General features: G+C 47.5%; 1 protein-coding gene across 1 annotated transcript in view; it reads right to left on the bottom strand.

Moving 5' to 3' along the window:
• The window catches only part of CDHR3 (cadherin related family member 3), a gene marked incomplete at both ends in the record, with an annotated part of 71,559 nt that overhangs the window by 36,346 nt on the left and 20,853 nt on the right, over window positions 1-14,360 (bottom strand). Inside the window, 3 exons of the mRNA XM_082846415.1 lie at window positions 581-685; window positions 1,461-1,555; window positions 11,030-11,127. Coding sequence (XP_082702541.1) covers window positions 581-685; window positions 1,461-1,555; window positions 11,030-11,127 — 298 coding nt within the window. The remainder of the gene's footprint in view (window positions 1-580; window positions 686-1,460; window positions 1,556-11,029; window positions 11,128-14,360) is intronic.

The raw sequence follows: 14,360 nt of genomic DNA on the forward strand, positions 1-14,360 counted from the left end.
CACAGGCTGCCTCTACCAGATTCACTTACCTTCCTCACGTCTGTTGGATGGAGGAGCTGCCAGACAAGGCAGATCTCCTTTCTGAATCCACCACAACAGGAGGAAACTTAGAGCACCCAGCAGTGGGCAGGCCCCTTAGGCACCATCGAGACAGCCTCTCCTCAGTCGGAGAGGATGACCTCCTGACAGTGGGCTTTATGGAGCCTGGACTGATGACGTGCTCTAGGATTCTGCCGTTATTAGCGGTGAGCCTCCTATCCTACGAGTACCCGCCTTCTGCCTTCTGCATGTGCCCAGTGGCAAACCTTGCACCAGGGGCGTGGTGTCTGGCCTCCACCCCTTCCCCACCATACCCAGAATCCCATGGTGCACACGTCTGTGGGGTGTGGAGACGGGGGGAACAGAGGTGGAAGATGTTAAGTCTGGAGGTCCAGGTAAATGAGCCTCTTACCTCTCCTCCAGGCCAGAGCAAAGGGCAGCCCTCTGCCTTGCATGAAGTTTGTCTGAGGCAGCTCAGCCACTTAAGAGACATGGTACCCCCCGGCCCACGGAGACTCCCCTCCCAAGCCCTCAGGGCTACCTGGTAAAGCGAGGGATCTCATCATTGATATTCACGATGTTCACCTGCAGCTCCATGGAGGCTCTGAGCCCTTGGCTATCTCTCACTTCCACGATGAGATGGTACCTGTCAGGAAACAGCCCAAGTCAGGGAGTCAAGCTTTGCTGACATGACTGCAAATGGGGTGGGGGGAGGGAAGGAGGAAAGTGTCCGTCCCCTTTCTGGCCACCCCCCTCCATATCCCCCTGCAGAGTCAGATCTGCTAGGTCTATCCTTCTTTCCTCATCTCTAAAACCCCACCCCTCCATTTCTCATCCTATAGTTATTACTGACGGCTGCCATCTCCCGCCCGCCACGTTGCACACCCTTTCTCCATCCTCGCTCCCGTTATCTTGGCAAAGTGCCTCATCCACCCACGTAAGGAAACTGAGGCTGCCATGGATTAGATAACTAGCCCTGCTTCTCACACCTGCTGCAGATCCCAGAGCCAAACCTGTGTGGACCCCAAGGCCTGTGTGTTTTCACCCTCAAACCCTGGCTACTCCTCATCTCTTTCCCCAGAGGCCTGCTCACCTCCACCATTCTGCTCTGATGTCGGCGAACAGCTCTGACAGCTGCCTCTCCAGAGCCAGAAGGGCATCTGAGGCAGTCCTCCGGATGCTTCAGGGGCCCCCTCCCACACCTTCGCTCTTGTGATCCAGAGATGTAGATTTTGGGTGGGAAGGAGGCCTTCAGATAATGGCCTTACTCCTGATGCCTCTTTGGAGCTCATACCCTCTGAACCTAGCAGCAAGGCAACAGACCACTCAGGGCCTCCGCAGCTGCCCTCAGTCTGCACTAGGCCTGTTCCTTGGACACTCAGATAAAAGGTACTTCAAGCAAAGTCATTGGCAAAGGCTACCTGCTGTGTCCTGCTTCAAAGTCAAATTCTGTTGTGGAGAAGAGGGTCCCATTAGCAGACATTCTGAAACTCTTTGAAGGGGAAATCAGGAAATACTAAAAAACAAGGAAAAAAAATATTACTAAGCACACCTATGTAGCTTTCCCCAAGAGATGAGTTTGTTCACTTCCCATTTTATATTCTTGGCCCACGCAACTTTTTTTTTTTTTTAAAGGGCACGCTATTTATTTATTTATTTATTTTTGGCTGTGTTGGGTCTTCATTTCTGTGCGAGGGCTTTCTCTAGTTGCGGCGAGCGGGGGCCACTCTTCATCGCGGTGCGCGGGCCTCTCACTGTCACAGCCTCTCTTGTTGTGGAGCACAAGCTCCAGACACACAGGCTCAGTAGTTGTGGCTCACAGGCCTAGTTGCTCCGCGGCATGTGGGATCTTCCCAGACCAGGGCTCGAACCCGTGTCCCCTGCATTGGCAGGCAGATTCTCAACCACTGCGCTACCAGGGAAACCCTCGCGCAACATTTTTGATGTATCAGGATGAGGCCCAAATGGGCGGTTCTCAGGCTTAATGGTTCTTGATTCAAGAAGGCTCTGGATCAGTTGGTCTGAGCCTCTGACCCTGATCGGCTACACCCTGAGAAGCTGGTCACTGGATCCTGCTTCAATTACAGAAAATACACATAAACAGCTCCCTGCTTCTGAGTCCAGCATACTTATCCCCATCACTGTATTCTCACTTCTGCTTCCCAGGACAACTTCTGGCTTTGATTTGGTGTCTTGGCTTTAACCAACACTCTTTCAACACAGCTCCCATGCATTAGGAAATAGGACAGTACTAAAGCAAATACGATCTGGTCCCTTTCCTTAAAAGAACTCAGGATACGGTGCGGTGTGAAAATGCTCACAAAGCATCATTCATTACAATGATGGCAGGGAAAAGGAAAGAGACAAGTGTTAGAGAGAATGAACCTTAGCAGGTACTAGAGTCCAAGTTGGAAGCTGGTTTGGGATGTAGACGCGCTTTTTAACATCCCATCTCAGGGCTATGGCCTCTGGTCAAGCCTTTGCACATCCTGGGGAGTTGAGGGTCTGTCCTCATTGGTTCCCAGTGCTCAGCCCAGCTCTCTTGAGGACCCCTTGCCCAGCACCAGTTGCTCTGATAAGGACACAGGCTTCTTTGCACATCCCACTGAGGGCCAGCCCATAGGAGGCCCACCCCTGTCCATCCACGGGCGCTTGTCCGAATTGCTTCCTTGCTCCCATCGTGGAGTCAAGAAGCAGGGGAAGGCCCTGGATCAGAAGAGCTGAGTCCAAGCTCTGGTTCTCACCTCAGGACCTGGGACAAGTCCCTTCCTTGCCTGTAACTTAGGGCTGAGACCACCAACAGCTCGTCCGCATTATGGTAAGGATTAAATCGGAAGGCACACTGGAAAACGTGAAGGGCTGCGCGGCAACACGTGAGGCTTACGTATTTATAGCCATCTGTTCCAAAGGGCTTTAAGGGCAGAAGGTTTCATTATTTCCCACTAGGGTGAGGGATGATCTCTGGATCAGATCATAAGTGGAGGTTATGCAACCAGAGCCACAGCCCCTGAAGTCTAGAATCAAAGGAAACGTCAGCCGAGCTTTCCAACACAGTGATTTGCTGTGTTGTGATTGCAGCTGAGCTCCCCGTAGAGGAGAGAGAACGCACAGAAAATAGATGAAAGCTCTCCTTTGGGGCCAATGTAAGATTTTTAAACGATTTTTTAAAGTGTTTACTGTCCGTTTATTATTTAATAACATTTTTCTAATTGTAATGAACATATTTTTAACCAAAAAACTGGGACCGAAAAGTCTAAAAAAGAAAATATTAATCACCTGTAAAATCTCATCATTTTCATGAAGTTTTCTGTTCTTTTCTATGCAAACATACGCCCTCCAAAAAATTGAGATGATGTTCTAACCACAATTATAATATTTTGTTCTTTTTATTTATAGCTTGAGCATTGGCCCATATTCTTGTCTCATTTTATAGACTGGTTGGTTAATGACGATATGGCCTTCTACTGTAAGGGCTTATTTTACTAAGTCTTTCTTGCTGGTTACTTAGGTGCTTCCAACCCATTTTTAAGAGGAAATATTTGGGCAATGCCAAGAAGTGCCCTTCTCCCAGCTACCCCGCCCTCCAAATTGTATAAGCACCTTGACAGCACTCAGAGGTGTGATGTTTAAATCCCAAGCCCCCCACCAACTCTCCAGCTCACTGCCTGGGCCTGCAGCTGGCAGCGCGTGGAGCTGTCCTGGCTCTGTGAGCAGAGCCTTTCCTGCAGAGAATCCTCACATATCCACATATCAGAGGCTCAAGCTGGATGTGCTGGAATGGCAGAGTTCAGAGACCCCGGCAAGGCATTTACTATATGCACCTGAATCGGGATGCCTTTCCACATGTGTTTTAAAATGCTCTAGGAGATAGGTCCCCGGAGCTGGTTGTTTCCCAAACAGTGCAAGGTCTTGGGATATGGAGATGACAGACAGCCCTGCTCTGCCAAAGATGATGGTCAATCGAAGGAACATACAGAGAAGATGTGGGACAGGTGCTCCACAAGGGATAAATATAGGATATTAGGGCAACAGAGAAGGCAGCCTCTTAGACCCATCCGGAACATGAGTCACACATTGGGGCAGTTGAGTCGTGAAGTGGCTCTGGATCCAGGCTGGAGCCAGACTGCTGAATCTGAATCCTGGTTCTACCATTTTATGAGAGCTTGTGCAACAAAGAGGAATAATAATAAGGCATGCCCCACGGGGAGATCACGTAAAGTTCTAGAACAGTGCCTAGCAGAGGGAAGCTGTCCATGTATGTTAACTACTACTGTCCAGTTAGAATGTGAGATCCATGAGGGAAGGGGCTTCATTTTATTCACTGCTCTATCCCTATGCCTAACACATACTAGGTGCTCAATAAATATTTGTTAAATGTTCAATATTGGGGCTTTCATCTCGCGTATTTCCCATCTGAGACCCCCATTCCCACCTTAAAGGATCTTAAAAAGGCAACAACAACAAAAACGTTGCCAACCTTTATAAAAAGTCTGTTTCAATTTGGTAATGCTGGACTTGGGTATGAAATCGTCCTCCAGTCTCAGCAAGCAAGAAAAAAGCAACAGCAGCAGACAGAAAGGGGAGAGAGCTGTAGGATTAGAACACGGGGAATTTCTTTTAAATTTTTATTAAGAGGCTGATTTCCTGGAATCCCGATTTTTTTTTTTTTCTTTTAGAGCCAGGCTAATTTCCTTTATCCCTGAACCTACGAGCTTCTGTTAATGGGAATAGCAGTTTGGTACTTAGAAAGGAGATAATATCCATAGACTAAAAATATTATGTCATGTGGCCATTTGCCAGCGACTCAGCAAAGCTTTCTGTAAAACCTGGCATTCTCTTCCCTTTTTAAAGGCTTGTTTAATCAAAGCTGCTCCCTTGATATTCGTTCTTGGAAAACAGAAATTAAATAGGATGAAAAGCAACGGCAGCCCCTCTCTGCTCCAATACTGGCTAAGAAAAGTCCTGAGTAATCAGATCAATTCTGTGAACAAATGCTTGTCAGACAAGCTCTCGAGCGTCCCCGCAGGGAATATTCCTTTACCGTCACCCCAGGTTTCTCTCTTTGCAGCCCCTTGGCGGCAATGTTTTGCTCACGGACACAGAGCTTCGGGGTGGAGAACGATGAGCAGGCTTCCTGCCCCATTCATCCTTTATTGTGACACCGGTGCGGAGAGAAAAAAGGCTGCGAGGGAGCTGGCCCAGTTTCCTGAAATGTCAGGCTCCCTGGGGAGGGCACGCCACCTCCGGGCCGGCACCCGCCCCACCCCCGCCCCCGCCCCCGCCGCTACAGCTGGAGTCACGGGCGAATAATGATCCAACCTGTGCTGATTTGCAGCCCTCGGTTGCTTTCGGGCCTGCAGTGGAATCAAGCGACAAGAATTAAGCCTCCCAGCTCGTAGGAAGAGAGCAGTCAATTTCCAGGGGCCAAGTTTCCAGGGGGAAGCAGGACCTTTATTCCTCCCAAGTCCGGGGAGTGCCAATGACCCTACCAGCCACTGAGAACATGCCCCCAAGCCCACCCAGAGGGCCCAGACAGGCAGCATCTCTCTACTGGGCCAGGGCAAGTTATAAAGGTGACGCCACGGTCCTATTATTTTTCAGTGTAAGCTGAATGTTTTATAAAAGCCTCAATTCCTCTCTTTTCCCCCTATTCCACCCCAAAGCAGCTCAGAGGTGGGAGGTGGGGGACAGGAGTGGGAGGGAAGGGCGCCTAGGAGGAAAAAAACAGCTACCATAAAAAAACCTACTGCAAGCCCTTAACTCAACTGGGCTCTGCTTGTGTGTGTTATTATCATGAGGGTGAGCTAGGTGGGTTATAGACAAATATTTGTTTTTAAGAAGAGCCACATGTATAAATGCAACATGCCATAGATATGTAAAGGATGCAATCCTTTACTGAGGAAGCTGCAGATCTTCCTGTATTCTGTCAGTCTTTTTCCGTGATCAGCCTGGGTCCTGTTCTTTGATTCAGGCGTCGCTAATCTTAAGAACAATGATGCCCTTCTATTTGAGGAAGTATCTCTCCCGACGTATGAACCATCATCAGTGGTGGTGTATTTGGAGTGGGAATTTTCAAATAGCACTGCTTGTTCCCTTCTCAAGCATTCTCATGAGGACCTGGAGTATAAAGCGTTTTGTAAAGACTTCCAGCGGAGACTCCTGAGTTAGGCAGATGCCTGGGGGGCAGTGAATAGTAGGGGTGTGGGTGGGTGGGTGGAAGGCGATGAGCAGAATCCCTTGATTTTCACTGGCATTACCTGGCCCAGGCGAGGGCCTCAGATCCTTCCCTCGCCAGGAAATAGGGGGCTGCTCAGGGGACCTGAAAACTTCCATCCAGTGGGACTGACAGTCATCTGCTGATCACTCTACTCTCAGGAAGACTGCAAGGTGATGCCACTTCTCAGAGCCATGAGCAAGATGGAGGTGGAGAGAGAATTGCTTCCCCTGCTGCCCTCCTGGTAGCCCAGCTGGTAGCAAGGTTATTGCTCTTTTAATTTCATCCTTTGTCTGCCCTGGTGGAGACAAAGCACATTTCACTTTATGCAAAAGTCCTTCCCTAATGGAAAGGCCAAGAGAAAGCCCCTTAATGGAAGAATTGCTGCACTAGATCACTTTGCCTCCAGCTGCGAAACTGATTAACGTCCTTCGAGTCTCCAAGGAAGCTCTGCTGCAGTCACGGTGGCCATTTCCAAGCATGAGGGGCGGGGAGTGTGGGAGTTGGGTGGGAGGGAGTGGGCCCCAGAGAGCCTCCTTCAGGAGGTGGAGAAAGGGCAGGCAGAAATGCCAGTAAATCTAATTATTCACACAGGGACCGTCCTGCACGCCTCTGTGTCCTGATGCTTTGCCTCTGAGCCTCCTCCCTCTGCACCCATCACAACACAGAAGGTGCACCGGCAGGGGAGCGAATGCTGGGCCGCAGCCACACCGTCCAGCACAGAGGCCACCAGCGACGGGCACCTGTGACCGCAGAGCATCTGCACTGTGGCTGGTCCAAAAGGAGATGAGCTTTAAGTGTAAAATACACGAGTCCGAAGAGATACTATGAAAAAAAGGATGTATAGTATCTCACGAGTCATTTTTATGTTGATGATATGTTGAAATGATAATAGTTTGGATATATGGAGTTCAACTGTATTAAAATGAATTTCACCTGTTTCGTTTTACCTTCTTGATGGGGCTACTAGAACATTTAAAGGCACAGCACTGATTTCTGGCTCACAGTCTAGCTCTATGGGTCAGTGCGGGTCCAAACAATGTACAACCACATGCTTTAGAACTTTCTTTAAAAGGGAGGGAGCAAATACCAGTGGTTTCTGTATTAGCCCCAATTTTGCACAATCTGTGACAAACACAGTTTCACTTTATTAAGCTGGATGAGGGTGGAGGATTTGTTGTAAAAGAGTTGCAGGTTCCGGAGGTGTCCTAGAGCTAATATTTAATTTATCCTTCCTCCTCTAGTCGCTGCCATGAGCAAGGTGACTCCTGGAACCCACCAGGTAAGATGACAGGCACAAACCAAGCCCAGGTGGCTTCCTGCACATGCTTTGGTATTTTATTAAAGTCTGTGCTTGTTTACTCAGGTCAATGGTTCTCCAAGGGCAGAATGCATCAGAATCACCTGGGAAGTTTGTGGTCCAATTCAGCATTCCGATGCAGAGTCTAGGAATCTGCGTTTTTGAAGCATCCTAGGTATGTTCTCATGCAGGGGCTTGAACACCCAGTGAGAAGCACTCATAAACCAGTGTTCCCAGAACAGTGGGAACCCAGAACTGGGTCAGAACACTGTTCTGACCAGAACAGTCACCCAAGGTATCTGGCAAATCTGTAGATTCCTGGCCCCATCTCAGACCCACAGAATCCAAAACTCCAAGGGAGAGACCTGGGGAGTGTGGGAAACTGTGTCTTAAAGCCGTAAAATAAGTCAGAGAAAGACACGTAATGGATGATATCACTTAGTGTGGAATCTAAAAAATACAACAAACTAGTGGATATAACAAAAAAGAAGCAGACTCACAGATATAGAGAAGAAACTAGTGGTTACCAGTGGGCAGAGGGAAGAGCGGGCGATTTAGGGGGAGGGAGTTAAGAGGTACAAACTATTAGGTATTAAATAAGCTACAAGGAGATATTGTACAACACGGGGAATGTAGCTGATATTTTATAATAGAGTATAACCTTTAAAAATGGTGATTCACTATATTGGACACCTGTAACCTATAATATTGTACATCAACTATACTTTGATTAAAAAAAAAAAAAGCAGCGGTTCTCAACCCTGGCAGCACAAGAGATCACTGGGTGGGGTGCTTTAAAAACCTGATGCCTGGGCCACACCCCAGGTCAATCACATCAGACTCTTAGGGTGTTGGACCCAGATCTCTGTGCTTTTGCAAGTTCCTCTGGTGGTTTCAATTTACAGCCACAGTTGAGAAGCACAGGTTTGGTCAATAGCAAATTAACCCATCTCCTTTCTCCTTGTAGGGAGCAAAATATATCATTTAGTACCACCAAGCGGGCAGAATAAAATGTCTATGTACAAAGGCCGTGGCATGTTACTTCCTGAACTGTTATTACCTTTTGCTAGTCTGAGAAAGGTTCCTTCTAGGTTATGTTCACTGCTCCTGAGGGCTGGCTGTTGACTTTCGGTGCAGCTGTCAGTTCCAGCACAGGTGTTAAATACTTCATTAACGATTTCTGCTGCAGTGCCCCCTCCCCAAACAATCCTAAACTCACTGCAGAAGCCACAGTTGCAGCCACCCAGCTCCAGGTTCCAAGGGCCTGCAGCTGCTCTCCGATATCTTTGGATGGCATTACATTTTCTTTTAAGGGAGCAACACCTACTGTATTTGCTCCCCACCTGGGCTGCTTCCCTTCATCTGAAAGGGTAACAACCTGGCTTAGGAGGTATTTTTGAAAGGGCCATGACCTTGTTCCTTCTGCCTAATTTTCGAAATATATATTGAAATGGAGATTTAAAAATAAATATTTTTCTTCACAGCCGAGATTCCTTCCACTCTGCCCCCACTGCATCTTGTACAAACTTTATAGTAACGATCTTATTGAATTATCATTATTTGGTGTATGCATGAATGTCTCCCATCCAGACTGTAAACTTCTTGAGGTACAAAGATGCGTCTTATTCGTCTTTGTAGCCAAAGCATCTAATAGAAAGCCTGGCACATAGTGGATTCTTGGTAAATGTTGAAATGAATTAAATGTATAAGTGTGGTACTGTGCTTTGGGTTGCTGACTTAATGTCCATCCAGAATCCCTTTTCCCCTGGTCACCACCAAGCAACAGTGGCCATAAGACACAGTTCTGGCCATTGAGAAGTAAGCAGAAGACCCCTGGGTAGGGTTTCCAGGAGGGTCTTGGTTTCCCCACCAAAAAAGGGACAAACTGGGTTGGCCTGCCTCCTTTATCCTGTACCCCATCCTGCTTTCTTTTTCTCTTCTTCTTCCTGCCTGGAACTTAGAGGTAAAGCCTGGAGGTACAGCAGCCATCTTGTAATCATGAGGTTAACAAAGGGAGAACAAAGCCAACATACACTGGATGAAATAGCAGAAAGATAGGAAGAGCCAAGGTTGCTGAGAGTAGCAGCTGTGCCAGCCCTGGACTGCTTGCGTGCCTGCCTCTGGTCTTCTTGTTATGGAAGGAAAACAAATCTCATATCCACCACTGTGGTTAAGTTTTCTGTTACTTTCAGACAAACACATTTGTAAGTTATAGACCAAGTGTGTTATTAATAAGTACGCATTTAAAGCACCTAGTATTGCTCTTAGCAGGTAGTAGGGACCCACTAAGTGTCTGCATATTAATCACTTATTCATGCAGATAGAATCTTGGATGAACGAATGGGTTGATTGGTTGTTTTTTTGACAGAAGGATTGTCTTCCAATGATAACAAATTGTTCCCTAACTTAAGATATGTTCAATAATCTTAAAACAGCTTTGTTGCAGACCCTGTAGAACCATATTCTATTGGTTCTGGAGTTCATTCCCAAAGCTCCCTCCTGTTAGAGAAAGTAGTCCAGTTGAAGCTGCAAACCATGCAGCAAAGGCAGAGACAGCCTCCTGGCGTTGCCAATTCCCCAGGTGTCATAGTTCAAGAAGTCTCTTCTCTGTACGGTGGGTTTGCTGGAGTTTTGTCTGCTCCAAGATTAGACAGGTGGCATTAGCTTTGGTTTTTTCCTCTCCAGCCTGGGCTGCCCAGCTGCGTTGGGTACACAAACTGGGAGCTGTGCACCCACCCATCGGTGGGCAGAGCTGGGAGCTGAGGCATCCTTGCCCAGGGATAAGCTAAGAGGCTTCTTGGCCTGAGTGTTAGTGGTTACAAGAGCTCCACTGGCAGCCCCCTTAAGGAAACTGATTAAAAAGGTGGGGATCAGCAGTCTCAGACTGAACCACGAGGCAATGCTGCAGGACTCAGTCTCCTGCTTTTCTCTGTGGAAATCCTCCTTTTCTTCGGAACTCCTGGGACTGTCTTCTAATTTTCTTTTAAAACTAGGCTCCAAGCAGCTTGTCTTCATCTCTTGAAAAGGAAGTGTTAATGCCTGCCTTTGAGGTATACATTTTATGCTTATTTTTAGAATAATATAGCTGGTTTTTTTATCGCCTTAGAATTAAAAAAATATTGAACAATTTTGATACACCAGGCCCTGGACTAAGTGGCTTTATGTGTGTTATCTAATACTAACCATCCCCCTACTATGGTAGGTGCTATACTATTATTCTTCCATTTTATAGATGGAGAAATTGAAGCTCAGAGAGATTAAGAACTTGTCCAGGATCACACAGAGCCATGGATCTAATGTGGGGTGTCTGTCCCCAGAAGCCCCTCACCCATTCCAGCCTCCCCGGGGCTCTGTGCCTGGCAGTGGACAGCAGATTCCTCCCACTGCCCCCACCCAGCCCACCCCGCTGAGACTCCAGGCTCCTGTGTCAAAGACCACACAGAAAAGCCCCTCTGCAGTTTAGCAAGGAGACTTACACCGAGGGGTGTGTTTTGCCTTGTGTCTTCTGGATCGAAGGCCTCCACCTGGTAAATGAATCCAGGCTTTGCTCCTTCCACTATGTAGAGGTCTAGACCTATACCGGCATGCAAAGGGGAAAAAAGAAACATTTTATTAGATAAAACAAACGAGGAATTCCCAAACAAATGAGGACAGCCATATCGAGCCAAGCACTGGGGGAAAGAAGAAAGCAGTGATTAAGGCCATGAGTAAGACCACTGACCAGCTTGCATGGGTGGATCCATTTATGGGAATTAAGAAAGAGCTAGGATTTACCAAGCTGGTGTCAAGTCTTTATGTATCTCCCGGGTTGAGAGGTAACTAGGGTACTGTTGTTTGTGGGGGAGGGGAGTGATAAGGACAGAGAGGTGGAAAGTAACCCAGTGGGAACCTCCAGTGTGAGTTCCAGATCCACTTTCACGTGCAAATTCCTCCTAAACCGAGCCTAGGTCACCCCTCAAGTGCACTTAGCATCTCAGCAGAAATGAGTCCCTGAAATGAGAGGCCTTATAGTGGAACAGAGAGAATATGGAAAAAAGGAGAGGGAGGGCTACCAAGCTTCAGGAAAGGGACCACACATGGATTCCGTCTACTTCAGAGTTCTCGGCCGGCAGGGTGAAGAGGGAGCAGACAGGGTCACTAGCACCACCAGCCTTGCCCGAGGGACTGCCATGCTCTGTCCTGGCATCTCTTTCTGAGAAGCTTTCTGAGATGACTGAGAACGTTAACATTAACTCACTCTTTTGGAGACACTATGCTGAGGACTTATGTTTCCTCCTTTCGTCTTCACAACAGCCCTGTAAAGTAGGTATTGTAGTTATCTCCACTTTACAAACAAGGACACAGGCTCAGAGAATTTGTGAGGTTGTCTCAGCTTCTAAGTAATAGAATCACGATTCAAACCCAGGCCATCTTACATCCAAGCTCCAGCGTACATTTCCTTTGATCACTGCTCAGGCTTTCATTCAAAAAAATATTGACTGAGTTCTCACTATGTACCAAACACGGATCTACATATTGGGAGTACAGCCATTCACAAAACACAAAACCCTGCTGTCATGAAGCCTGCATTTTAGTGGGGAGATATAGAAAATAAAATAAATGATGAAATACATGAATGTTACTGAGCAATGTTACGGAGACGAATCAGGGATAAGGCATGTGGTGAGTTGGGTTACCATGTTAAATAGAGTGCTTCTGGAAGGTTCACTGACATTGGAGTCAAGATTCTTAAAGAAAGGAGGAGATAAAGATGCAGGGGAAGGGGCAGAGGAAACGGTGGATGCAAGATGCCGGGGTAGGGCGTGCCTGGGATATTCACAGACGGGTGAGGAGGCCGGGACTGCGGCAGCAGAGGAGTGAAGGGGAGATGTGTTGGAGAGATGGTGTTTGGAAGGGGCTCATCGGATCTGATAGGACCTTAGGGAGACTCTGGTTCTCCTTGTAAGGGAGATGGGAAGTTCTTGCAGGGTTTTAAGCAGAGGAGTGCCTTGATTTAACCGATGTTTAAGAATATCCCTCTGGCTTTCGTAAGAAGAATCAACTAGAGGGGGCAAGGGCAGAGCAGGAGACCGATTAGGTGGCCACTGCCGTGATCCCGGCGAGCCATGCTGGGGTTGCTGGGCAGAGGTTGGATTCTGCATAAACTTAGAAGCTGGCAGGATTTCCTAATGGGTTTGATGTTGGGTGTGAAAGACAGAGGGGAATCAAGGGTAACTGTGAGGTTTTGGCCCATGAAACTGGAAAGATGGAGTTGCCAGTAACTAAAATGGGAAAGATGAGAGAAGCATATTTGGGCTGGGATGGTGGGGAGGGAGACAGGAGTCAAGAGTGGTTTGGGGGCACATTAAGTCTGAGATGTCAGATTCTAACACCAGTTCCAGTGTGTGTCTAGGGGGGTTCCCACACGACCAAGCAATTCTCCAACACCAGCTGCGTGTCCCACAACTCAACTCGATTCTGACACTGTCTGTCTACCCAGAGATAGCGTCAGATTCCACAGCTGCAGGGCTCCATCATACAAGACAGCCCCTGACCCTTCAGATGCCAATCACACGTCCAGGTGGTCACCTGTGCTTCTGACCAACCAGCTCTAGATGGGAGGTTCCCACAACCCCTTCCTCGGGTTCCAATAATTTGCTAGAGGGGTTTGCTGTCTAGTGAACACAGGGAAACATTTTACTTACTAGATTATTGGGTTATTATAAAAGGGTATAAGTCAGGATCAGCCAGATGGAAGAGATGCATAGGGCACAGTATGGGAAAGGGGCAGACAGTTCCCATGCCCTCTCCAGGCACCCACTCTCCCCAGGTTCCACGTGTTCACCAACCCGGAAGCTCTCTGAGCCCTGTTCTTTTGGGCTTTTATGGAAGCTTCATTGCGTAGGCACGACTGATTAAATCATTGGCCATTAGTGACTGAACCCAATTTAACTCAATCTCCAGCCCCTCCCCCCTCTCCACTGTCCAACTTCTAATCATATGGTTGGTTTCTCTAGTGGGCAACACCCATCCTTAGGTGGGGTCCAAAAGTCACCTCATTAATGCAAGAAAAGACACCTTTATCACTCATCACTTAGGACATTCCAACGATTTTAGGATCTGTGCCAGGAGGGGACAAAGACAAAATATATGTTTCTTATTATAAATCACAATATCATGGATGTCCATTAGACATCCAAATGGAGATGTTGGGTAGGACAGTTTTTATCTGAGTCAGGAGTTCAAGGGTGAAGCTGGTGTAGCACCTTCTTAGTTAATTTGGAACACTACCCTTACATGTGTGTAAAGTGAATGCGTTTCTAGCTTGCCTTGTCCAGAGGACATTAATACGCTAGGTTGATGTTTAGCCATCTTATTTGACTTTTTACTATTAATATGATGTACTAAAGTAGATTCCTTTGAAAAAATAACAAGGTAGTATGTACTGATATATAATGTGACATTGATAAACCTATATCAGGTTTAACCTATAATAAAGATGATTGAATCCAAAAACTAGAAAACAAACAAAAATAACAGTGGACTTGGGAGTTGTCAGTGTATGGATGGCCTTCAAAGCCATGAGCCAGGGAGAGATCATGCAGGATGTTACCGGTCCCCTGTATTGTCCCTACCCTGTAGCAGACCCCAAATACACAGTCCCCTCGAGGGGTCAGCATCCATGCAGAGAATGAACCAGTCAGTCAATGGCCGGTATCCAGTGCTAAGCCTGTAAACAGGCTCAGCCCAGTTTCCTCCAGCATGATCCACTTGAGGTCCTTGAGCCCCAGGTTCCTCCCCAGGAGAGGCCCAAGAGAAGCCGTGGAT

This window comes from Leucopleurus acutus (genome assembly GCF_964270905.1).
Source record: "Leucopleurus acutus genome assembly, chromosome: 9".
NCBI classification, from domain to species: Eukaryota; Metazoa; Chordata; class Mammalia; order Artiodactyla; family Delphinidae; genus Leucopleurus; species Leucopleurus acutus.